Source organism: Phaethon aethereus (assembly GCF_964289735.1).
Source record: "Phaethon aethereus genome assembly, chromosome: 9".
Classification (NCBI taxonomy): Eukaryota; Metazoa; Chordata; class Aves; order Phaethontiformes; family Phaethontidae; genus Phaethon; species Phaethon aethereus.
Window position 1 is genome coordinate 18,378,050 of NC_138585.1, and position 26,984 is coordinate 18,405,033.

A 26,984-nucleotide genomic window follows, 5' to 3' on the forward strand; every position below is an offset into this window, starting at 1 on the left:
TCATGCAAAAATACACAGCTTTCTATTCCAAGGGACAGCTCAAAAATGAGGCCTTTTGAAGGCTCAGATTGCCTCATTTCTTCTCTTACCTTTTCTATCTCCAAGTCAATGTTGTAGAGAGTCCTCTGAAGCCGAAGGTTAACCAGATGGATGATTTTGTTCTCCTCTTCAGGGCTAGGATGGTCATCATTGTCCACTAGAAGATGGCCCTTCTGCTCTGCCAGCACAGCTTGCTGTCCCTCATTCTGTAGCTTCATTTTCTCTTTCTTGCCCTTGGTGACTTTCTTGTCTTTTTTCACTTTGGGGGTCAACTTTGGTGAGCTCTGGACGCTGGCGTGGGAGAAGTCCCAAGCCAGGGTAGCATTTTTCACCTCTATCGCGGTGTGAGGATTGGCTGGTTTTTTCTTTATCATATGAACCTCTTCCATTAGAAATAAACTCTGATAGGAGTTGTGAGAGAGGTGTAAAGATGAGACACCTGATCAAGACTGGGAGACAAGCCTACGGCACACTCACGCAGCAAAACACATCAGGCTATATAGTAGGAGGAAGCTGAAGAGCAAAAGGTAGCTCATTAGTGTAAACTAACTCCAGGCCTGCTAAGTGGCCAGGGCATTCCCAGATGTGGTGGAAGCACTTAGATACACTAAGACTTCTACAGAACTGCAATACTCTGGATGCAATACGAGGGGGACTTACTCTTTTAACACTGTTTGCAACTGCAGCTCTGTAATTTCCAGATTAAAAACACATGAATAGAATACATGGGTTGGAGAGGTCATTTTGAGGGAAAGTGACTGGCTTGTCCTGCACACCAACTCATTATGGAAGGAGATGGAATGACTCTTAACTTCAGCCCTTCAACTCTTCTGCTGGGAAAAAAGTCCTCTCCCACGAATGTAGCTGACCTATCTTGGCCTGCTTGACAATAAGTAGTAAGCCATTAAGTCCATTGTATCATGTTTTCCACCACATCCATCAGTATTTACAATCAACATGGATTAGGAAGAGATTTTTCACACAGTTTAATTACAAGACAAAATGTTTTCCACTTACGTAACTTATGTTTTGAACTAAGAAGTCTTTTGTGATTAAAGACTTCTTAATAATTCTCAGCCTTATTTACCCTTGCAATTGCTATGCCTGAATCTTACATTCGTAAGAAAGTTCATACTCATTTACAGAGCCAAAAAGTCTGTTACATTTTTACTGTGACGTTCAGAGTATCCCCACCTTACACTCCCTACACAGATTACACTGTTTACAGTCAAACTGGGAAATTACTACTATTTCCCCTCTCCTCCTCTTCCACCCCAAAACTCCCTTCAGTGCATTTGGGTTTAAGAAAGCTTGATTTAGTGTGACTCAGAACATGAAACAAAAATGCCAAAAGCATCTCAATCTCAAAAGGATGTCAAAATCATTCTGCAGATCCCATTCTTCTCACAACCGGATTTGTTTCATTAATGCATTACACTGAATCCCTATGTATGTCAATGTTTTTGGCATCCTATTTGGAAATTTCTGCAATGTGCAATGCACTATTGTCTTCAAGAGAGAAGACAAAATAAAGGCCTGTCCTCTGAGTTCATAGTAAAGTACACAGTGTATTCACTTCACAGGGATTGAAGGATGAGATAGGATTGTTTGTTAGAAGGGTTTTTATTTTCTGCCATAGATTGTTTCATCAGATCACAACTGCATTTTATTCATATAATGGAGTTTCAGTCACTTAAGGTCTGCAAATACAAAACCTCCGTTTTTCACAACTACAAATAAAACTACAGGTTTGTGCAAAGCTGCCTACGTAATACACGACATTTCCAAAAAGAGTTTCATTAGCAAAACATGAAATTTCATTGCAGACATGTTGCACTGTCTTTTCATGCAGATGGTGTTAAAAGGGAGTTTAAGAATTATTATACTGTGAGCCATCTAGTCCTGTATTCTATCTCTTACAGTGGCCAACATCAAAATCCAAAAATCATTAAATAAGAATGTTTTGCTTCCCACACTGGTATTATCTTAAATTTCTAATATTCCTTTACTGGATTTGTATCTCTCTTGAAGAATCCAATAATCTGGAGTGCTAAGTGTGGAAAAAAAAGAACTCCTCAGTCATTAAAACAGTATTACCTTCCAAGTGTTCCCTTAGCATCTGTTATGCACATACAACACTCCACACTTACAGTTAAAACTGCAAGGCCAAATGACTACTTACCTTAAATCTGTCAACAGAAACAGATGCCTCAGATAGAGACTTCACTGAGAAAGGTGTTACTTTTAGAGCAAAAGTCATTGAATTAAAGACAGTGACCACTGTGAATGCCTAAAAATGAGAAGAGAGAATCACATTTGGATGCAATGTATTAACAACTCCAACCTTCTAAAAGCTGAAATGTCACAGCAGCTATTCAAAGCCATAGAGAAGGCCCGCAGTCCAAGAATAACCATTTAAATATTCAACATATTCTCAAACAGCAGATCTACGCAACTCTTTCTCCAGTGCTTTATAACAGACCAAGACAGACATCTTCAGTGTTTGTAGGTCTACTGAAAGCAGCAGTTAGCAAATTCTGCATTAGCCTGTTACTTGTGGAGACCCAAGTTCAAATCGTGTTGTAAGGCATTTGTGCTGTTTGCATCCAATCACAGTGTAAAACAAAACATACAGTAATCCCATCGCCCTATCTGAATAGCAAACAGAAGTGCTTGTTAACATTCAGCTCAAAACCTGTTCTGGGGAAGGTCAGGACTGAAACAGCACTGAGAGGTTTTTGTGCAAAATGTAAGACTACATCTGCTGCTATCACACCCATCAGATGTTCACTTCTGCGAGCAAGGCTACAGCCTGGTCACACAGGCACAGCCACAAAGCAAAGAGTATGACGAAGAGAAATGGCTTAGCAGAAAAGCTACTGTAGCAATATTGTAAAGAATATTTTCAACACTGCAGCAAGTTACCTGAGCTGCTGTAAGATCATAGCCAAGGATCATGTGGACAGAAAAGGTCACCACACTGGCAATGACTACAACTATGGGAGCCACACCCACAGTGATGCTCTGGAAGTAGCCCGCACGCTCTAAGATTTTACGTTCTTCCTCACGAATTTCTAGAAATATAAACAGGGGCAACACATTTGAAGTACGATTCAGGGGGTACATAAACAACAGACACTACAAACAGTGAGTAAGAGAGGCCTAAGCTCTATGTTTTAGTGTTTATCACATCATATACTTTCTTACAACGACCGCAGTTACAGAGGAGCATGTTATAACAGTCTGTAAATCTCCATAAGAATATACGTCTTTTTACTTTATTTAAAAATGGAGCAGCCAGCACATTTATTAAGTGATAAAAAATGGAACAAAAATTAAAAATTTAAGATTAGTGCTAAGCCACAAACACCATTATGCTAGAAGGTGAAACTTTAGAAGCAGGTCTGTTTGTCCAACCCATCATGTGTAACAAATAGGAAGCCTGAAGGATGAAATTGTTATTACACTGCATGTACATCAACATCTATGGAACTAAGCTAGGAGGATGCACCAGGCTACTAAGCAATGGGGCATCTGCACAAAAGGAAACATTTACAGATTGTGTGAACTCACTTTGAACATTCTGAGAAAATGGTTTGACCCAGGCATACATTTTAATGAACTTAATATAATTAAGAACTTCATTCATCTTTTGCACACGCTCATCTGTTGTTGAAACACATTTTCTTCTGAAATAAGCTGTGAGGCGTGACACAAACATCTGAAACAAGAAGCAACACCATGCAACATTAATGGCAACTCAGAAAGAGCAAGTACATTCAACTCCTCCTAATTACCAGAGAAATCCAATTTTGAATCTGAAAAGGGGATTCAGGGATGGGCCAAGGTGACTGTTGTTCTAACATAAAAGTCAAGCTGGTAACACTGTTCATATCCTCCCACCCCATCTGCACTGATCACTAGACTCATGATAGCAAGTTCCAACAAAAATAAAATTGTGAAAATGAAGGTGTGCGCTTTTACTGTCACTGAATATTACCAGACTTGTTAAAGTTTCCGAAGCACAAAGACTAGAAACATTAACCTAAAAGACACACTAAGTTGACCCTCATGGCAAATGAACAGCAGAACCCATTTTAGCCAACATTTCAACCTGGTCCCATAAGGCAAAAGAACAAGCTGGACTTTGCAGAGCCAGATCAACTTCTACCATATGCCAGTGCTATGAAGGTGGTAAAACAGTTTTAACATTTTTACTACACCAATCTAAAAAATAAACAGTTGTTCACAGGTTTCTAAGTATCTGCTACTCTTACATTCATCCCATTCCTGGTTTGAAATTCAAAACCAACACACTACTTTAGGAAGCTTTCAACTCCTTGCCCTTCTTCATACTCCTGCAATCTCTTTTGGAGTCCCCATCAATAGAGGAGGGCTACTGAAAAGAACTGGAAAAGATGATCAAACTCCACTCCTCATTCCCCTCCTTAAAATTAATTCCCATTATTTTAATCCTTACTGTTGCCCAGATAAATTGGACCAAAGTGGTCATCACAGTATTCAGCCTCTATGCTTTTTAAAATTTGTATTATGAATACAGTGACAAGTCCAACAGTCTTACAGGGCATTTTAGAGGCAAGAAGATTTTGGCTTGAACTAGCCTACTTCACAGCCCAGCAGAAGTAGAAGCAGGAGTAACTAATCAAGAACACCCTCTCACAGATGCAGTGCTTTCAACATCTTTTGTTGAAATCAAGAGCAATGTGCTCAGACAACACTGAGCTCCTGTACACAAGCTGGAGGCCTTGTGTCTTCCCAACTTCAACAACAAGCACCTGAGCATTCTGCAGTTTAATTTAGCTGTGCTTATTTATCTCAGTCAAATCCATCAGCTTTCCCATTTCCATTTTCTAATTTTCTTTATAATTTTTAGCTTCCCGTTTCCAACTTTCTGCTTCATACACCATCTTTAGAAACACCTATGCAGCACCATAAAGGAGCTAAATCTAGCATATTTCAACATCTTCTATTCAGAACTATACATATGTCTGACCTAATAAAAATGAAGCAAGTCTTAACTCTTTCCAACTCACCATTGCTGGGTAGAAAAGGATGAAGACAGCAGAGCCCAAGAAACCTGTTGGACCCAGAATAATCACGTTATAAACCATTCCTAAGATGGCCACAATGGGGCCCCCAGCCAACAAACTGCCAACTGCTGCAGCTTCAAACATCCTTTGACCATCATTGGAACATACATTTATGAGCTGAAAAATACACATAACAGATTATTTAGATTTAAGGCACAGCTCATTCTCAAAGGAATATGTTGCATATCCCTTTTCACACTGCAATTTCCAAAATGATGCTGCATCTTACCTCTCCAAGAGACTTCTCCTTGATGTTCTTCAGCTTAAGAATTTTCTTAAATGCCATTGTCAAGATAGCTCCACGCAGTCTAACCCCCGTGCGGTAATTCAAAGCCCAGGTTAGCGCAAGGGACCAAGATCGTACTATTTCCGTCATAAAGATGCCAAAAACTAAAAACAAGCTGTACTGCAGGTTGGACTCACTCTGTTGGGTATACTCCAAAAGATGTTTCACAACGAACGCCTACAGGAAGAAATGCAAGCTTGCATGAACACCCCAACATCCTAGAAAACCATGCAACAACTTTATGTTAAGTTAGAAATAAGTAGGCTACTTTGCTTTTAAAGAGCCATTTGAAATAGAAAGCATCTTCTTTCTAGAAGTAAAAAGTGTCAATACAAGAAGTACTGTAACACAAAGCCCTGCTGAGAGCCAAGCACTGAGTCAAATTTAGTAAGTAAAGAGAGTTTAATTTGGAACCATATTCCTCGCAGCACGCTTCTAATCCTCCGTGTCTTCTAACTTAACATAAATCTGTCAGTTAGCTGAAAGCAATGCATTATCATATAGAAGAGTTTTAAAATATAGTCACTACTTATACATCTGCGCACATTAAGAAACATTCCTTTACGTGACATTAAGACCTTTTTTATTTTATCTTTGGTTTGCTTCAAACGTGCTTATTTGATAAAAAGGAACAATGTACCTACAGTTGTAGAGGGGAAGAGTGAGAAGGACATTTGCAAAACATTCCTGGAAATAAACATCAGCAGTTTAATAGTAAAGAAAAAAACAAGCAGAAAGCACAAGGTACGCAATACCATAAATCATTGGGGACAGGGGAGAAAAAAAAAAAAGACAAAAAAATTAACCATTCAATCCCTCCCCATACCCTCTCCCCCCAAAAACATAAACACTTTACCTCAGGAATCACATTTCAAACATCACCTGCAGAAAGAGGACAGCCCCCAGAACCACCGATTCCCACCTCCAGCTCTTTGTGGTCCAACAGCACAATGTAACATCATACAACTCACAATCACCAGCAATATTAAATAGTATTGACTGCAAAACAACAGGCTTTTATTTGAAATAAAGTGCCATCTTAAATGGTAACATCTCAAAAACACTGTACAACAGGTAGAGCATTGTAGAAACATACAATCTGCACATACAGGATAATTATAAAGGGCTAATATCTAACAGTCAGTCTTAGCCTCTAACAAACTAGATTTGAAACTACACACAAAATTATAAAGATACAAAAACAGAACAGTATTTGTTCACGAAGTCCAAAAGAAGTCAAACTTGCAGATGCCAACAGAGGAGGCTTCTGAGGCTGCACAAATTCTGAAATCTGGTTTAAAAAGTATCCTACTGTAAGGCTTCACAAACAGCAAAAGATTTCCTAGAGAGCTTTTCAGCAAATGATGCTTTAAGATACTGGTGCTTTTGATATGTTGTACAGAGCAGAGAATTACCTTTGCCCACAATAAAAAGCAACAAAAAAATCTGAGACCAAAGAAAATAGCTGAGAAGCCTTTCACATCATAGTCCGTTGAAGTCCTCTTGGCTAAACGAGGTTTTGCAAATAAGAGTTCTGTATAGTTTGAAGAGAGAGGGGAAAAAACCAAAACCCCACTACTTCAGCAAAGGTATTGATAGTTATAGCCCAGCACCAAATAACAGGAAAAAAATTGAGATCAAATTCATCTGTTCTGAGGAAAATAATTCTGCACATCAGAACCAAGGAAACATGCTGTAAAAATTTTGCTCTTTCTTTTTCACAGGTCTGAATTAAAGCCAGATGTCCATCAGGTTCTAGAATGGCCACTGAGAAAATTTACATACCGATCCCTGAACAAATGTGAGGAGCTCACATTCACAGATCTACTGCATTCCAACTTTCTCCTTACTTGGATTTAGTTTTACATCAACTGTTTGGACCACAACTGCATACAGTTGGTTTGCAGTTACTAAGGAGATTACTGACTTCTTTTTCCAGTATTCAATCCAACATATGCAACTGAGTCACTGAGCAATTGGGGTGAAAATCACCCTTTTTCCTCACGAGCTGTAACTCAGCATGGTCGCAGACTGCAAGCATTTTCTCGCACACCACAGCATTGCTGAAAGTCTCCAAGAGAGGATGTATAAAGATAGCAGATGTTTCCTGGGGTCTCATTCCTCCCAAAACTTTATAGTGCAATTTTTCAGCACTATTTTATAGATTCAGCATCTCCCGTGATGAAAAAGAGACCAGCTTACATTATACCCCTTTTCTTTTTTCCGCAAGAAAGAAAAAGAGGAAACAGCAGATTAAAGAATTTTGAAAAGGGAGAGGAAAAAAGTTACACAGAATTAACATTTACATCCAAACATATACTATTTGAATTCAAACTAGTTTAATGACAAGAATACAGCATAAAGTTATAAAAAAACCAAGACAATTACAGTACAAAGACTAAAACTCAAGCTAATGGGGAAAAAGGAACTCCTGTGACTATTACCGTAGTAGCTGGTACTAGATGCTTGGCTGTCTTAAGCATTCCCATTGAATAAACATTACCTTACCTTTGCTCTTGGCGTTGGCTCTGCCCAGCAGGACTGCCTCATTCTGACGCAGAAAACAGCCATCCTGAAAATTCTAAAGAACAGCTTCTGTCACTGGTCCCACTGCAGTGCCGGCATCCCTGCTGCAGCCAGCGTGCGACGGCACGGGGCAGGCTGCAACTGGAGCCAACTGGGAAATTGGGAAACTTACCTCCAGTAGCTTACCACTCCCCCCTCCAATAACTGACCAAACTGTCAAGCTGTACTCCACTAAGATAGCAAGTTTCCCCATCTCCCAAACAGGAAGAATAGCTCTGAACAGTTGCAAACAGGTACATTGTTCAGACCTGGAGTTAAACTGATTCTGTTTAGTAATCAAAAAACTTCTTTACTGCTCAACCTGAACTTGAAAGTTTTGGTAGCTGATTAGATGGCAGCAAATATTCACTGGAGATAAATAGTATCTCACCTATACTAGTACATTCTGATGGTTATTACAAGGCAGTCTGACACACACAGCTGTCGCACCAGGTTACAAGTTTGGATACTGTGCCAGATGCAGAATTTATCAAAATAAAATAAAGGAAGACCCTTGAAGGATCTGATATCAAAAAACCCCCACACAGGAAGTCTGCAACAACTCATTTCCAGTTATAACCATCACAATGCTCATTAGCAAAGCCACAGCTGTTGGTTGGCATTTCAAGGTCATAGACATTCAATTAAAATTTCTGAAGTTTAATATAGTGTTTAACTCCATTTTTATAATTTAATCAATACATCAGGTCAAGTCAAGTGCTTTTCCTGATCTCCCTTTTCACCTTCAGGTGACTGAAAGGGTGTAACAATACACGAAAGCACTGATACTTCTGAGGAGACAGCATATCTAGGCATATCTATGAGGCATGCCATTTTTAAAAACAGGGAGGAGGGATGGTAAAGACTTATTTTTCATGCCAAATGATGGAATCAAAAGGGAATTGTTCCTTATTCAGAGAAATTAATAAGGTTGCCTGTAAATGGGCAAGTGTCTACAGGTGATTTTAAATTACGCAAACCAAGCATCAATTGCAGAGGTAGCCCCCAGCCTAGCCAAGTTGGCTTGTTTTTCTCCTTTTCCTCCCGCGCTCTCTCATTCAGCAGTTTAGTTGAGACAAATTGAGAAAATTACACTACAGAAATTAGGGGCAACCCTGCTGCAAGTTCTTTGCTAAAGATAAAAGCAGCTACTAAAGCCCTGTAGTGAAACAATGACAGAAGCTCTTCTTGGGGAAAGCTAGTGCTGATAAAACCTTAATCATGATTTACTGTTAATTACCAAAGTATGTTCATATATTTTATAATACAAGCTACTATAAATTATTATCAAGAAAACAAAACCACAGAAACATTTATTGTTATTCATATTACATGAAACAAGACAAACTTTAAAAAGCAGAACATCATTTCGATAGGACAATTAAAAGCAGGAAAACATTTTAAAAAGACATTTCACCTAACAGTGCACCCAAGTGTACTTACCCAAGAAATGAACCTTCAGCTTACCAGCACACTGAAACGTGTACTACTAGCAGTAATACTGCTCCTACTCCTCAAGGGAAATGTGTAGAGAATAAATTTAGTCAAAATTTCAACTGTAAATCTGCACAGCATGTGCAACAAACAGGTGACAAAAAATGGTGTGAATGTCAAGTCCCATATGTTGTTATCTTCATTATGACCCATAGCAACAAACAGCAGCAGTTCCTAGAGGCAATAATGTACTCTAAAGCTTCTGCACGAAACCTGTCTGACCATTCTCTGTAGGATCAGTAAAGGCTATACCCACAGACTCCTTGTGACCTGCTCACATTAGTTTTTAAGTAGTGCTCTAATAAAATTGTTTCGTTCCACTTCTTGAAGACTGTGCTATTAATGCCAATAATCTAAGATTAGTGTTTTATCAGACTGAATTTTATTCCAAGAGAAATTTACAGAATTGCAAAAAGAAAAAGAAAACAATTAAAAGACCTGTACATAAGAATTTTATGAAAAAAGACCACATACCGGTTAAGGAAGAACTTTAATAAACTATACTCGAAACCAAAGAGAAAAAAAAACAGGTTTGCATTTCCTCCAAGATACCTAAACTCCCCCCCCTCCCTTCTCCAAGAACTTGCCTCAGCATTCAGCAACTGATCCACCAGCTGTAGGAAACCTATCCTGGATTATTGAATCATTCTGGATTTTTTCCCCAAAATTTCTAGCTAGTCAAAACATTTAAGTGATTCTGCAATGAAACATTAAGATTTTACAGTTGGCCATGAGATGGAGCCCTCTGGGGTTGTTAAAAAAAGGATGGATATTACTTACTGGTCCACTAAAACCCGCAAGCTGGGTGATCATCAGACACACTATGGAAATGATGAGCCTGGTGCGGCAGAAAATCCACACAACCCTCCGGAGAGACGCATCATCAGGCCCAATTTCTTTCAGTTCTTCCTGCCACAATCTCTCCAGCCTAATAAAAACAGAACACTCGTGTTATAAATTTTCCACCATGAGAGAAGGTGCCATCTCATAGGTACTCCTTTGTGAAAATTCCAAGCACTCCCTAGTTCAGAGCAACAAAAATTACTACATATCAGGAGAAATAAATACATGGTACTTTCTGTGAGGTAAAAATCTTGAAATATCTATGTTGTGTTACTTATACAGAAGAGAGGCATGAAAAACACAATGCCTTTTGCTTTGTTTGGAGTCTCTTTGGTAATCTTAATACACTGACTTGTCACAGTCTTTCCTTGCTGATCTGACAGAAGAGTTGTGGAGTCAAAACCTGAGAAAAATTCTCATTAGCCATAAAAGGTTAGCCTGATTGCACGGTCTACTCCATACTCAAATCACCTTGCTACTGTCAACATTACTTTTCATTATTTTAGCACAACATTTTTTTCAGTGTAGCCTTGAGAAAGGCCTTTGTTTTAATAAAAAATAAAGACATGCAAAATCAGAAAAACAATTGCAAAATACTCCTGGAGACATAATTCTCTAAGCTCACTGAAATGGGCAAGAGTACAGAAATGGTGCAACAGGAGGGAGCGGTCTATGAAGGATAAAACTGAATTCCACTGCTCTGAGAAAGGCAGAACAAAGTATCAGTGCTGCTTTTCTAGGGCAATACTGTATCATTGCCTGTGAACTACTATATTAAAAAAGGGAAACATGAAAATAATGACAGAACAAGATGTCTCTACCTTCTACAATTGACATCTGAAGACTCATGCCTTGATAAAGACCATACATCATCCATAAACAATTCCCCTTTCTTGTACGCTCTGTGGGCCAAAGGAGTGAGCCAGGAGAAGGTCATGCAGGAGAAAAGCCCAGCATTATCAACAGGGTGCTGGTGTCTAAAAGAAAAAAAAAAAAATCACAAACAAATGAAAAAGGAAACAGAATTTTAAGTCCCTGAGAAAAACAATGCCTCCTCTCATTGAAAGTACTCAGAGTACCAAATGGCCCATGCCAGTCATACTTGCTAAGCAAATTCTGATGTTTTCAGTATCAGTCAGCAGACCTGCAGCTGCAATCCTGCTTTGTGACTGGTTTGAAAAGCAAATGCTGTATCAGATCTTTTGTAGCCTAAAGACTTACTTGGAAGTAGTCCGTATGGGTTTCAGCACATTCAGGCCATGGTGGTATTTGCCCTTGTGATGCTCTTCGTCCAGCATTCTCAGCTGGGAATGCACAGAGGTGTCCAGTGGCAGGCCCTCTGCCCGAGCAGCTGCTTCCAAGGCATCCTGGCATTCAATCTGCTTTTACAAGAAAGACAGAAGAATCAGAGTTCAAAACTATGTTCAAAGTCCATGACTTCTGAACCCAGCAACTTCACACCTCTTTCTTCTGTAAATCACTGCACAACAGCAACCACTATTAATGTCTTAGAGGACAGGCTTCAGCCTTCATCGAAGACGTGGAATGCACACATTCTAGATCTGCGTTAGAATGCTGCATTTGTAAAACATAATTTAACACCATTATTGTGCCTGTGCATTCAAAGGATAAATGGATAGACAAGACTAATCTTGCATCCTGCCACAGGAAATACAAGAGCAAAAATTACAAAATCAAGTACCTATGATAACAGTTCAGGAAATCAATGACTGACTTATGCAGTGAAATTAAGACATACATTCTTGATGAATTTACACCCTCAGTGTAATTTAGATATTCTTATCCACAGAAAATTCAAATTATTTTCAGAATACTACTAAAGTCCCTTCTTCAAAAATACCTTGGATTAGATCAAAAAACAAATGTGTATTAAGCAGAATTGTACTTTCTTTTATCATGTTTCCTGCTTTTTCCCTAAATTAAAGGGAATAAAGATGACAATTTTCTCTGCTCCTAGTCACACTTCTCAATGGCTCAGCAACCTTATTAACAACCACTTAAAAGGCAAGCCTTATCTCAGGGGAGTTTTTCCACAGCCCTAGTGAAAGGCAACCCTAAATGCTAATCTAAGAGGAAAAAGGCAACAACAATGATATGGCATAGTCAAAATGTTGCAGAATTCAAACAAACGTTATGATCAGAAGCTAGATGTGGCAAAACTATCCAAGGAGACTAGATTGCTATCTATACTCGCAGAGGGATCACTACTGGTTCTGCTAACTCAAGGAACCATTTATTGCAATGCCATGTTACCTGTTTGTATTCCAGTTCTCTGAAATGGAGCTACTTTGTAGAAAAAAAAAAAACACCTCAGTTCTGAGGTAAAAATCTTCCTGGCTGTCTCACAAACATAGGTACTATGTTCACCCTTACTAGTTGCCTTACCACAACAAAGTTATTTTATGTCTTTGAAAACAGAAACTGAAAGTGTTTTGTAGTCTCCTAAACACACAGTATCTGAAAGCACTAAATGTATATCAGTAGCAAGCATTCGGTTCCTAACTTCTCATCATGTAATTTTTGTCAGAAATGCCACCGTTTACCAGAGACTTAGTCTGTACTACATTAACATGTAAGCACGGAGCACATTAAGACACCTAGCTACCACTCACGTGAAGGATAACAACAGGAAATGTGTAATAGCATAAATCTGTCCTTTATTTAACCAAAGTACTTAAAGAGTGCGTAAGCATGTTGTCAACAATCCATGGTCCTGATCTCAAAAAACTCATTCACTAAACCTAAAGCTATGATTACAAAAAAAAGATATCAAAGTAACAAGAAAACAAAAGAACATTACAACATTATGACACATGGAGTGACTCAAAAATACGCAACACTTGAAATCTGAATTACGACTTCTCACTCAATTTATATTAAATTACTGACTCACTAAGGGCAATACCATCTTACTAAATCTACCCAAACCAGCATTAATAGGGGACCTGTCAAAGACGTCTCAAAGGACTCAGTAGTGAGGAATAGTTCTGCACCACTGTTTTTCTGGTTACAGCAGAGGAATTCATAGATAGTTTGCTATATTACCATTTGCAAGAGCCCCAAGCAGATCTGCCCAAACATCCTATTGCTTGTAACATGCTTGTTTTTAAGTGATACCACAGGCTATTTGCAGAATCATTGTTTTTCAGAGAACACAAAAACTGACTATAAGCTAAAAAAAAAAAAAAGTCTTCCAAAACAAAAACCACTGTACTTGTCAGCATAAAAAAAAGGGTTTTCACCACTTACAAGAACAGCTTTTTAATAAGAAAGCACAATTGCAAGATACTGTATTTTTAGGCAGTCCAAAGATAACGTTCTTCAACACTCACTGTGAAAAATAATTAAACCTTCCAGAGCTGCTCAACAGAATGCTCTCAGCAAAGGTGGAAAAGATGCATTGATGAAAGACTAGAGCACTGCCGTTGGAACGCCTCTATAATATCTTGCCACATAGGCAAGCATAAGAGCAAACCCCTAGTTGAGAACATTGCTCATCGTCCTGGCAAGGTTGTCAAAATCCCACATGCACGACTATCAAGAAACAAACGCACCACACTACTGTACAATTAAGATTCTAAAAAGCCCATACAGTTCTGTATCACATTAGCAAATCTTCAAAGCATAGAGTTTATCAGGAAGAAATGAGACTCCTAAGCACTTCTCCAATACATTTCTAGAGCAAAAGACTGAAGTACAAAAACTAGCAACAATACCACCACTGTTAATTTAGGTTTCTGAATCCCTATTCTTTTTTCAGGTGCTCATCAACTGGCGATATCCCGATTGCCTGCACGCATGTATGGTTTTCTTGGAAACTAAAACCTTGAAGAAGTCATTAACAATGTGATATAATAGGCTCCAGCACTGGTCTTGAAAGAAATGTCTAATAAATCACAGCTGCACTAACAGAAATCAGACAGCATTTTTTTCTAATTCAGCAACTTATTAATATACCAATACAAGCAATGAACCAGGTGATACAACACAGCATTGATAACTCTAAAGAAATTCTCACAGAATTTCTTTGGGGTTTTTTTGTTCTCACAGAACAAAACAAGCCTAAATCAGATATCACTAACTGGAAGGGGGGGCAATCATTCAGACATTTCTTGAAAAACAGCAGCACACTACTCTGCATCATCAAAAAGGCCAAAAGACAATGACGAATTGTTAGGAAAGACACAAAGAATAAAGCAAGAAACATTACCACACCACTTAAAAAAAACCTAGGGCTTGCCTCCTTTTTGAACACCAGAGTCAGTCCTCTGTCACTTCAGTTCAAAAAGGATATTATACTTAAAATTACTTTCTGAAAGCAATGAGAACAGTTGGGGTTGGAACAGCTTCCACACAAGCATAAATTTAAGACTTTTCAGCTGGATAGAAGAGAGGAATAAAGATAAGATACAGGTATTTGAGAGGTCCATGAAGTCATGAATAGCAAAAAGAAGAGAATGGGGGGAATGATCACCAACTATTCTTAGAAGAGAACTGGGGACACTCAGCGAAATTAATGTTTTTCACACAAGGCATACTTAAGTTTAGAATTGTGTTATAGGATGCTGTAAAGTTCCAATGCATAAATGGACTAAAAAGGGAGAATTACTCTCATACAGGATAAGCATATCATGCTTATTAAATGCATGACAGAGGGCAATAGCAATAATTTACCCACCATCTTATTAATAGCTAGTGGATTAAAAAATAACTTCTGAAGCCATGGGCAGCTCCTAACACAGAGTGATGATTCTGCACTCTGCATTTCCTGAAGCTGTGACACACTTAGGTGCCAGCTCATATGATTCAATGGATGACTGAGAAAATTAAGATGAAGACAACAGTTAAACTTTTAATCATGAGGGCAATCCCTGAGAGCATAGGGAGTACTGAGGAAGTATCACTACACCTATGATCTTGTCTTGTTCTTTTACCTCCACAGCTAGCTCAGAGACAGGCAGAGAATGAGAAGTATGGCTGGTGCTGCTACCAGAGAGCACACCTGCTCCCTCTGACTTTCAGGAACTTGAGAGCGCAACAAGACCATACCAGCACTTGTTACCATGATTTCCTTGTCCAACAATGTCCAAGCAATAGGAAGCACATAAGGTAATGTGAAAGCATTTCTGGCTTGAGACAACATGGTTGGCTCAAGATATATTATGACAAAGTCTGGGTGAGGTGAGGAAAAGAAGTTGTTTAAGGGCAAGGAAAAAGATTTGCTCATTAGAGACATCAGTACCAAATTCACAACCCACTACCAAGGTCACATGAGAAGGCCATTAAAAGAAAATTTAAGAGCCTAGCTCCAAAGTTGTCAAGTATACATGATGCAAGAGGTAACCAAGACAGAAGCTTTGCAGAAAGCAAGAGGGGCATCAGGATCCTTACACAGTAAGGCAAGCAAATATAGTATGTTAAATAGAAGGACACTTCTGAAAACCTGCTAAGCATTTATCTGAGGATGGGGAACAGGTGAAGAGAAAGGAAGCAGCTGTGTTGTGTACAGGAAGGAAAAAACCACACAAAACTAGTGAGATCCTAGCCTTTCACACAGGCCATCTCATATTTAAGAGAAGGTAGCAATTTATTGGTTTGACAACTGTAACATCAGATAATAGCAAAATCAGACAAGCCCAAAGGCCAAGCAAAACAGATCTTTCCATCCATTACTCATCTCGCAGAGAAAGAATTTGATGTGCATGCAGTCAACATAGGACCAAAAACCCACCCACCAAACAATTATCTCCTCCTCCATAAGGCAGAACATCTTCCAGGGCTCAGATCACTGCAGAGAAGAAGCTGCATCTCTTCTGGTCCTACTGCTGCCTGACAGGAAACTAAAGCTGACATAAAAGCCTTCTTTTATTAGTCCTTGCAGCTGATATAGAATACAAAAGCTACTGTAGTTGATTTACTATTACATAAAGTTAAAATTGTTTTATTTATGTAGTAAAGAACTCTTGAGTTGGCAATGCTATAGAACAGGAACTCCCACCTCTTGCATTTAGAAGGCAAAGTTCAGCAGGTCTCCTCATTCCTTTGTTCAAGTTCCCAGTAATGAGAGGCAAATGAGAAACTAACAGACCAGCACAACAGAGCTCAGGGCTAGACAGGCATATGGGGAAAAGGAGAGTTATGATCACCAGTTCTGCTCAGTGCTTAAAACATTCTCCATATTACAACTCTGGGATGTAAAACAATTTTAAAATATTCAAGAGGCTTCATTAAAGGAATGGTGTTTTGAAACCAGATTATACATTAGGTGGTATGCACTGGGGAAGGATAGGATCAACTGTTCCAGTTAGCTTAAGGATAACTAAACCAGAAGAAGAGTCTAAGAAGAGATACTCTGAAGTTGTAATTGCATCCTTCTTCCCAGAAATTCCTCTGAGTCTTTCCAAGCATAACCCTGCTTGAAAGTAGTTAGGGGTTTTACACACTACTTTCACAAGTAGCACAGGCAACCCCTAGAGCACTGTTGGCCAGAATTCTGGAAGTCACCAAATACAGGAGCATCTAAAAACTTTAGTAGGTTTGCAGGTTCAAACACCAAGTCTGCTGTTGCTTGGTGAAGCAGAAAGTGCTGTATGAACTTTATATTCCACTAAGACCATTTTCCTTTCCTCCTTCCACTAGATTTCATACAGTACACAACCTACAAAAGTATTGATAGGGGGATTTGCAGCATTAGACTCCCAGCCTACTCTGTAGCTAGAATGCTTTATAATACCCTGCCCAATTTAGAACATGAGCCTATTTAAGACTAGTTTGGTGTATCATCCACCCATACCAGCTGTCTCCCTGAAAGAGAGGCCACAAGGAGCAGACACTGGGCTAGATCACAGAAAACGGGTGTGAGGAAAGAGGCACTGACCCTTTAGATAGCTGCATACATTGATTGCAAAGTACAGACAGCACAGCTGAATTCACATAGCACCAAGATGAGATCACTAGATAGCTTTAGATGCCTGGAAATTATGGTTACAACTTCCAGGACTGCTGCAGTAAGTTAGTATCTCCAGTTTCTTCCACCTCCTGACAAGTGCAGTATAAATGAAAGCTCTTGTCTCTGCTGCTTTCCCAGCTTCTGCTACAAGGAAAAACAGCTCTCTACAGCCCCAACCATATACCCAAATGCAGGAGTAAGTGTAGCTGTACCATATTTCTCTTAAGTGAAAAGAGAATTAGCTTTTCAGAGCTGTGCTCTGACTTGCCACAAGAATTCAGAGATTGAACAGCTTGACATCCAGTCATTCACTCCAAAAGTTACATCTGACTTCATTACACAAGACCTCTGCAGTTGCTCTTCTGGGCTAGGATTAGCAGAAGTTGATTTAGCATTTGAGTCATGGTTTCAAAGCCCACCTGAGTTTATGCATTCTCAGGTTAGAGCAAAAGTCTCCCAGTAGTGCTTTGGCACTGATATCAAGGCTCTGTAGCAAAACAAGATCAAGGTATGTACATTTGTGATGAGCCTGAATATTTTAGTCACATATATTGAGCACTTTTACTTGATATACATAGAGTACTTGCTGAGGACAGGTATGTCAGTTTCTTCCAGGAACATTGCTTATTTGACCTTGCTGTTGAATTCTGGCAAGCATTAGCATTGAGGCAAGATGTTCTTAACTCTTCCCTGGCAAATACACTTATTCCTGCAATCCAAGAAATGCAGAGTTTGGCATGTAGCATTTAGGATTTTGCAACAGTAGCTGCTGTATATGCAACTGATTAGCAGCTATGCACCTGCTTAGGCTTCTGGTATACATGAACTCATGTCTTGTTTTGCATTAAAACTAGTATACATAATCTTGTAATCAAATGATATAGAATCAATTCAGAGCTGAGGTTGTATCTGGAGCTGCATAGTTCATGCACACTAACAGTATAGTAACAGCAGACTTCTGTGGAATTGGAAATAATGACCAGCTTTAACTATGCCTCGCCCTACAGAATTAGCACCCTACGTGTGTTCTGACCACAAAGCTGGGAAACTAACTCTTCACTAAGCAGATCAAACTAGCACAGCACAGGCTGAGTGAGGATTTGGCTCCTGAATTGCTCAGGTAAGCTCTACTATCCTGAACCACAAGCAGACAGCCTGCCATATGCTGGAGGTGTTCTTCCAGTAATATTCTTTACTCAGGCCATGCCTAAGCTAGGTCACAACAGAAGCTACACAGGTCAATTTAGTATACCACCAGGAATATCCAGAGAGTCTTTAAACTCAAACTTCTGTGGAGTGGAACCACCAGTGAATGATAGCCTTGACACCACAGCATTTACTGAACTTAAGACTTAACAGCCTCTTATTCAACTCACCTTGCTTCCAAAAGCAAGGGGCACCCCACTCAAGTAGCAAATGAACTAGTAAACTCAAAGTAAACACCTCAGGGCTCCAAATATGTTGACTTTGAAATTCTTTAACCTTAGTCCTCAAAAAGGACTGAAACACAGATTTTGTTTGTGGAACAGCCTGTTGACAGTATGCAGTTCAGACCACAACTGACTTCCTTAGCACTAGGATATGAATGTTCAAAAACTAATAGCCATCTCAGTGTCTCAAGGTATCAGAACCCCATGCATATAAGTGAGTTTTGACTCATTTCAGGTTAAGTTCTCCAGTCGTTTGGGATAGAGACATTAAATTTTTCTGACAACTCTAATTGTACACTGAGTTCCTGTGACAGCCACAGGGCAGAATATCTCCAGCACTACAGTGGAAAAGATATTGCAAGCTTTCCTTCACTTGACAGTTAATATGCTCCTTACACACTTTTGGTCATGAGCAGGCTGATTTACAAGTCTGCTTTGGACATAGGAACAGCAACCAACAATAGTCAAAGACAATACTGGCAACTGGCCACATCTGAGGTTTTATCATGTGGCTAAGACTTAGACAAAAGATGGTTAGTGCACTAAAGGCGGCAGCTGAGTTCCAATGGAAGCCATGAGTTAGCCAGAAAACTGGTGTTCCTCTAGAACATGTCTCTGCCCAGTGAAGGATTTTGCCTTTTTGTTCCTCCTATTATTAAGTGTAAAGCTTCTCAAGATACAGTTAACCCACCTTTAGGTAAGCTTTTGATACGTGACTGGCTGGTGGATATGCTCCTTTCTCAGCTGGTAATATGTACACATATATATATATATGGAAGACAGCATAGAGATGTCACTTCTTCAGAGTGTTTAGGGAATCCTCATAAAACATTCACCAACCAAGTCAAGGATCTTGTGTGAAGTTAATGAGTGCTTTAGTAGCAGAAGTTCAATGGTAAAACAACTTGAATACATTCAGTTCTTTGGGGATATCATGGAACTAATGCATCTTTAGAAAGTAACATCAATGTTTGCTTCTGTCTAATTGTGTTCAAAATTTTCAAAGATAACTACTGACAAAACAGATTTAAGTTTTGCTTTCATTTGACTTGAATAGTTAACCTTGAGAAAAACATGCCTTCAGCACATAGGCACTTCACTTGTCTAGATTTGCCTTGAGTTCATAATGTAAACTTATCCCCGAGTTTCAGCTCTGCTGATCGCACTGAGAACCTTCAAAGTTTCTGAAAGAATCACCAGAACAAGAGTTAAAGACTGAACTCGAGAGCATTTTACATGCTCCTGATAGACCTGCACTGTCTACTCATCCCTTAAACACTTGTAGATGGCATAATAAGTAAACCAAAGTAGAAACACTAAGGAAGGCAAAAGAGTTTCCATATTCCTTCCAGGACACTTGTGTACTGCTTAGAAACATTGAGTATCAAATTTACAGCAGGAAAATTCTCTACAGCTTAACAAGGGTACATTCACAGATATTCTAAGCACAGCCAAAACAGTTAAGTCACTGAAACTGGGTGTGAGGGATGCTACTCTTCAGTTTCATGTATTGTCCACCTTAGCCTCTTTCAGCATGGGGGCTTACGTATTCCTTATTTCTAACATTCCTTTATATTTAAGACCTTGGCTCCATTTACCTTCTTCTTCCTGCAATCTCCCTCCTCTCAGCATGACACATTACGGTGGCTGCTTTTTCCCAGAAGTCTCCTGCAGTGGCCTGTACAAGCAGTGGCTTCTCTTTGTCTAAGGGCCCCAGCCTACAGGCACTTCAGCTTGCTCATGCTCACCCATTAGAAATGCTCTATAATAACAAACAGTAGGAAAAACACTGCTCTGAAACAGAAATTCCCTAGCCCCTCAATTTTAGTTTATTAGCACAATGTGTTTCTACATGCCATACTGCATGTGCTCAGACACCACACAAGTGGTATCAGCTGTAGGCTCGGCACCATGCTTTGTGCTTATTACACCATACACTGTTCAACTAAGACTTTACCCAAAAAGTAAGTAAGGCTATGCAGCATCTTACAGGCACCGTCCACAGAACTAGTCTAGTCAAGTCACCTAAATTCCCTGTTACTTCAGCTGCTCAACTACAGCATTAGACTTTTAGCTTCAGAGCTGATGTTACCAATACTGTAACAGATCTGATGCACTGCCTATTTAGTTAGTAGGAACTGATTCATTTTAGCAGAATATATCACACCTACTCCCTACATCAGTGGCCTTATGCTGCAGCAGTTAGTTCACAGCAGGGGAAGAACATGCCAAAGCAGGATCCATGGAGGAACATGCCTCACCTAGCATAGGCTTTTATACAAGGCTTCCAAAGATCACTGGACAAACACTGTTTTCTTCCCTACTTCATAGAAGAGTCAAATGACAATACAAACAATTAAGTTTAGTAGCATTAGTTTCCAATTTTATGGTAACAGCCTCAGGAAATAAGTATCTCCTTGGAATCAGAGTCAGCAGAGTACACATTGCAAAGTTTAAATTTTAATTCTACATTTAAATTATTGTAATAATTCAGATTTCTTGTTATATAACTGCACCTGCATCAGTTTGAAATGCTTTATGGCAACACTACCTAAACTGAGTACTTCCTCACATTCTATGTAGCTATGATCTGAGAAAATAGGGTATCTACACTTGCATAGTCTGCTAACAGACAAGACATCCTCAAGCTACTAAGTGTAGCCATACAGAGCATGATGGCAGCAGTTACAAGTTTCAGAAAGGACATGAACACACACATCCAGATTTCCTCTACTCCTGCACATCTGTCTTGGCACAGGCAAACACCAATGAGATGCTCAGCTAGGTGGCAATTAAAATTCATCTAGCACTTTGCCAGTTATTTGATCAAGTAGTCAACTGCAGTTCCTCCTCATGTAGTGAGCACTGGCATTGTCTTAAACTACTGCAGCTTCTAGCTGTAATCTGAGCTGTTTCTGTGTAGAGACCAATTCAGAACACCTACAGCCGTTAAGAGCCTACTCAGGCTGTGATTAGCAAAGTTCTGTGTTTCTTTGGTTATGAAAATATGGAATCTTCTGGAAAAATGCAGAGACATCCAGCAGCTTCAGATACAACTAAAAGCTTATAGTCAAGCTGTCTAGAACACATGCTCTGAGCGCAGAGTGCCAAGGCACTAGTACCCAGGCTACATTCACATTCCTATTTTTGAACATACTGTTCAGCACAGTTGGTTCAGACACTTCAGGTGCTCCAGAGAGGCTGACAGGCAGAGTTGATCTGACTTTTGGACAGTCAGACAGTGATAAATCACTTCAAAGCTATCAGTGCTTGAAGGATTTACATCAACTCCAACAAGTTCTAATCACATTCTCTGCTGTCTTTGCCAAAAGCTGTCAGACAAACCTGAAAAATAAGAGATCAAGGTAAGGACAGGAGTATTAGTAGGGCTTCTGATAGCTGAAGTTAGCAACACATTTTTCCCACCCTCTGCCCAGTGTCTTCAAATGCAGCAGTCTGCACTTGAGGCATACTACAGATGGTATAGATGCAGCCATTATGCTTCAGCAGCAAGAACTAATCCAGAATACTACATTCCAGTCAGAACCAATTAAAGCTTGGAGTACAATTTGTAAATTAGTATCCTAGCATTGTTAACTTAGGGACTCCTATTTCAAGAATTGAGTTCTCACAAGCATTGTGTACATAAGAACAGGCTGCTTCTACATCATTGTCTGTTGCTGCAAACATAATGGGGTAGGGGACCAAAATACTCACTCGTCTGCTGTTCCATCAAATAAACATGAAATCAAATAAACACCTCTACTTTTAAGAAGAGCCTATTCCAAAACCACCTTGACAAATTATTTCTCTTCCTCATCTGTCATTTTATAGTATATTTCATGGACAAGGTGGGATCTGCCCTTCTCCTTGGGACACACTGCTTTTGTGAGGGAAAAACTGAATATAATTACTTCAGATAAAACTTGAAGGGCACACAAGAACTCCGAGAACAAGAAGTTCTAAAGGTACAAGTATAAATCAGTATTTAAAAACATCTCTTAATTTTTATTCACTGGTAACATAGCTTCTTACAGATGAAGACTATTGACTACAGTGTTAGGCAGCAAGTGCACCTACAAGTTATCCTCATTCAGAAGAGTCATGCCCCCACATACAATAAGCCCAATTAGTAAGGTATTACACAGTGGGAACATGTAGTTAGCACCCTATCTTGTAAGCTACATTAAGGTCTCCAACAAAGACTTAAAAATCAATTGTTAGAAGAACACACTGCAGAAACTCATTCATGAGGTGAATATATGCATTCACAAGCTGAATAAAAATAGTTTCTTGAATTTCATCCCCAGAATACCTTTTTCAGAGATCCAAATTTCTATAGCAACATTCCCATTAAGCACCAGGAAATGTTGGATTAGACCTACTTATATTGCAGCATGATTTCAATTATGATTCCAGGAAGCCTAATTGAAAAGCTCCTGTCTTTCAAATAAAAGTGATCTTTCAGGCTGTGACCAAACAGAGTTTAAGCTTTGAAGGAAAGAATTGCAAATTCTTTTTCATTATTGTTATGAACACCCATTACAGCATCCTTTCAGCAGAAAACCTGAACACCAGTATGGAGGTTTCAGGACAGAAAGAACAAAGTTGAATGGAACCTTTATGCAAGGCAAAGGAGAGACACATACAAAAAGGCTCTGGGACCTTGGCTCAGTAGTAAAATAGGTCTTTCACCTTATAAAGATCTTGATCAGGCAATCATCTAGTCTTGTCCACTTCAAATTAAGAAAGGTGTATAAAAATACAGCAATACAGACAACAGGAAAACCAATGAGTAATGTTATCGATCAGTCAAATGTACCTGTGGTCACCATTAACCAGTGGTCCACGACTACCAGAGGCAGCATGTTCTTGTACCACCACCCCCCCCCCCAGAGGGAACTATGTAGTTCTACCTCACTCTATGAGGTATGAGGTACCTATGCAACATGTTGCATAGAAGTCTGTGAGGCAGTAAAATTCTGCTGCATAACAGTCCCAAACCCGCATTCCACAAAGATCTGAAGTTAGTGGTAAAATAACAGCCTTAATCTGCTTGCAGCTTGCTACTTGCAATACAGATGATGCTTACAGCTTTGTCTTTTTTCTAGTCAAGCTAGTTCAAATCCTGAGCTAGGTTTTCTACAAGAAATTTGAGTTCCAAAATCTCTACTGATGGCACACTGGATTCTCATTCAAATGACAGAGTTCCACTACAGCTTAACCCCTCTATGTGAACTGCTGTGGTCCTACCCTTCCTCATCACATCAGCCCTCCATACTGTTCTGTCACCAGATGTGCCAACATGTGCCCAATAAGCCAGCTTGGGCATCTGACCCAATCCCAGGTTTCATAAAGGATAAAGTAGCAAAGGACAGAGTCCCTCTCTCCCCTTGAAACACCATTTTCTTAACAGCTGAGCTACAGCTTGTACACCTTTTGTTACAGGCAGAGAGGAAGTGCTTGACCAAACAGGCAAAGCTCAGCCATATGAAAGAGAAGTCTCTGCTTATCCCTGTTAGCAACAGTAAAAAGTATCCCAACAGGTGGTAAGACCAAGAATGCTGCTGCAACCAGAGCTTGTTTCAACTAGAAAGGAAAAAGCTTTGTACACAAACGTGTAACTTAGCATCATGAATACAGCTCCTTTTACTTAACCTCAGTATTTTGCAAGCTAACAGGATTTAATCTCACTGACATGCAGCAACAAATTGAACTGTTTGTGTTTATGGATTGTATACATCCAAGCTATAAGGCTAGCAAAACAAAAAGGGTACCACTGTTTTGAGCTAGGAATTAATTTAACCCTGGCATACTGAACAAGATCACTAGAAAGTTCAATGGATAATCTGTCAGAACTAGCCAATTCCATTAGCAAGATAAGTTCATTCCTCTACTCAAAGGAACCAAACCAGATAAAGTTCTAGGTAAGAACTAGCATAAGCCATTTTCTTGCATCAGTAAATCACAAATTTGACAGAATCCCTGTTTTGCAATCAGTTATCTGGGTCTACTCCCCTGTAATCATAGGCAGCAAATCAAATGATAGAAGTAAACAAGACTACAGCAACAGTCAAGCTGACCTGAAGCTGACTCAGAGTTAGATATTTTAATGCCACGTTGTACAGATATGCAGGGCTTAGCATACTTTCAGCCTTCGGAAAAAGCAAATATGCTGGTTTGATTGATTTCATTCATTTAAAAGGTTTAGAGGTAAAATAAGGATTTTTGTCCTGAAAAGCTAAACCAGGCATCAACATGATTAGATGATGCAGACCAAGAGGCCGAGATAACATGCTATGATTACTGCTGAATGGGTAATTCAGCCAGGAAACAAAGCTGTCCACCAATGGCATCACTGTCGTCACCAGTAATTTGACAGAGCAGGTTTGCTACTGGATTGTGTGCAGTGGATGGCAAGCCCATGACATCAACATAATAAATGCCATTAAGAAGCTGCACTGTGACTCCAGAGGGCTCTTAGTTCTACACCAGTGCCTGCTCTAATGCAATCAGACATTCTACCTGCCCCTGAACACCGTCAGCAATAGTCTGCTGAGTCATAGAGCCTGTAGGGACACTAGGAGCTGCAGGGCCTGCAAGTACATTCAGCCTGCTGCAGAGCAGATCACTACAATCTCAAAAAACAGCAGTGCAGCACTGTTAGCCCACATAAAAAACACCTGGCAAAACTCCTTAAGCCCCAGCGAAAGAAGGTAGGCCTTAGCTGAAGTGCATTGTATCTCAGTGTCTAGCATAAAGCAGCAGAACTTAAGCCCTTTTAAAAAAAAGTCTTCACAGTTCTTCCATATAAATACAGCGAGTTCCCCTATTTTCAACCCTCTCTCAGGCAATCTATATGGCATGCCCAGCAACACATTTGCAAGCACTTTGTCATTGCAAAATAAAAAAATCAAACATACACAGTATTCACTTTTATGTGTTTGGCTTCAGAAAGTTCAACATTAGTATTTTAGGAAAGTTTAAGAACAGGACATGCAAGAAAATATTTCAGTGCTAGCATTCAAAGCAGCTAGTATTTTTAGTTTTCAGCTGGCACAGGTTACTAGTTTCAGAGCATATCTTTCACCAGTGTGGGTATTTACATTTTTGCCCTATAGCACTTGGTATATGCACTCTTTTCAGTGAGAACAAGCTCTAAAAATGAGAAGCTTAAAACAATGACATGCAAGCTCTAAACCAGTGGTTATTTCAAGACCCAGCTCTCAAATTAAACTAGAATTAATTATGACTGCACCTCACCATGTTAAATACATAGATGCACAAAAACAGTATTCAATACAGATTACTTCCATCTGAGAGAAAAAGTAAAAGTCTTGCTACTAGAGCAAGCTAGACATTTGCTTTAGAATATTATTCTTTGAGAAAAACATGGCATGACTGAGAGTTTTTCAGCTGCCCACACTGAATGGTGCATGATTTGTGCTGAGGTCTTCACTGTTCTTACTTGGTTGTAATGATTCTCTTAAGTACAAAAGCTTAAAACATTTCCTGGATTCACATCAAGATTGGAATATTAGAAAAAAATCTATTTTGTTCAAATGTTACTAAAAAGTCACATTTAAAAGAGAAGAATGCTTAATGAGCGCTCATACTTGTTACTAAGATAGCTACAGTACCCTTTGGCATGACCTCTTCCACACAAAAGGGAATATTCATTATTGACCTTCAATGCAGTGAATCTATATAGAGCTGGCACAGCAAAAAGGCTGCTGCTGCATGTAATTTAATAAGCATAGACTGCAAAACAATTAAAAAGTAAACTGACCTTATGTTTAGCATGCTGAAATTTTGACCCTTCCTGCTCTTCATGCTGCACCGAGTTGGCCCTCTCCCTCACACTTCTATACCCAGGACTGGGTATAATGTACTCTTTTCCTATGTCGATGTCTTTCATCTTCTTTAAACGCCAGGGTTTACACGTGTATTTTCACCTCAAATACCTGAAAAATAATTAAATTCCATTTCATTATATGCTATGCCCCACACAGTTACTTTTAGTCATCTATTTTAAAAATTTATTTTTGAAATAAAAATCAGAAAGCAATTGTAAAAGTTTTGTTTCAACAGGACTGTAATAATGTGACTTTGGAAGCCCACACAAGACTACCTTCTCCTGAACTAGTTTAAACATACCCTGAGGTAACCAAATAGTACAATGATTCTCAATGCACGGGAGTATTGTCATACTTCCTCCCTTAGAACTCTGAAATACAATTATGCAA

At 39.3% G+C, this 26,984-nt stretch overlaps 1 protein-coding gene across 3 annotated transcripts in view; it reads right to left on the bottom strand.

Moving 5' to 3' along the window:
* Nucleotides 1–26,656, bottom strand: part of ABCC5 (ATP binding cassette subfamily C member 5) — a gene marked incomplete at both ends in the record, with an annotated part of 45,510 nt that extends 18,854 nt beyond the window's left edge. Inside the window, 10 exons of one of the 3 annotated variants that reach the window (XM_082003680.1) lie at nucleotides 90–440; nucleotides 2,222–2,329; nucleotides 2,965–3,113; nucleotides 3,613–3,760; nucleotides 5,094–5,267; nucleotides 5,380–5,613; nucleotides 10,276–10,423; nucleotides 11,160–11,315; nucleotides 11,560–11,717; nucleotides 26,528–26,656. In XM_082003680.1, coding sequence (XP_081859806.1) covers nucleotides 90–440; nucleotides 2,222–2,329; nucleotides 2,965–3,113; nucleotides 3,613–3,760; nucleotides 5,094–5,267; nucleotides 5,380–5,613; nucleotides 10,276–10,423; nucleotides 11,160–11,315; nucleotides 11,560–11,717; nucleotides 26,528–26,656 — 1,755 coding nt within the window. Of the gene's footprint in view, nucleotides 1–89; nucleotides 441–2,221; nucleotides 2,330–2,964; nucleotides 3,114–3,612; nucleotides 3,761–5,093; nucleotides 5,268–5,379; nucleotides 5,614–6,080; nucleotides 6,719–10,275; nucleotides 10,424–11,159; nucleotides 11,316–11,559; nucleotides 11,721–26,527 lie in introns of those variants that run through there. The other 2 variants (XM_082003679.1, XM_082003681.1) reach the window with 2 other exon arrangements.
* Nucleotides 26,657–26,984: the final 328 nt, after the last annotated feature.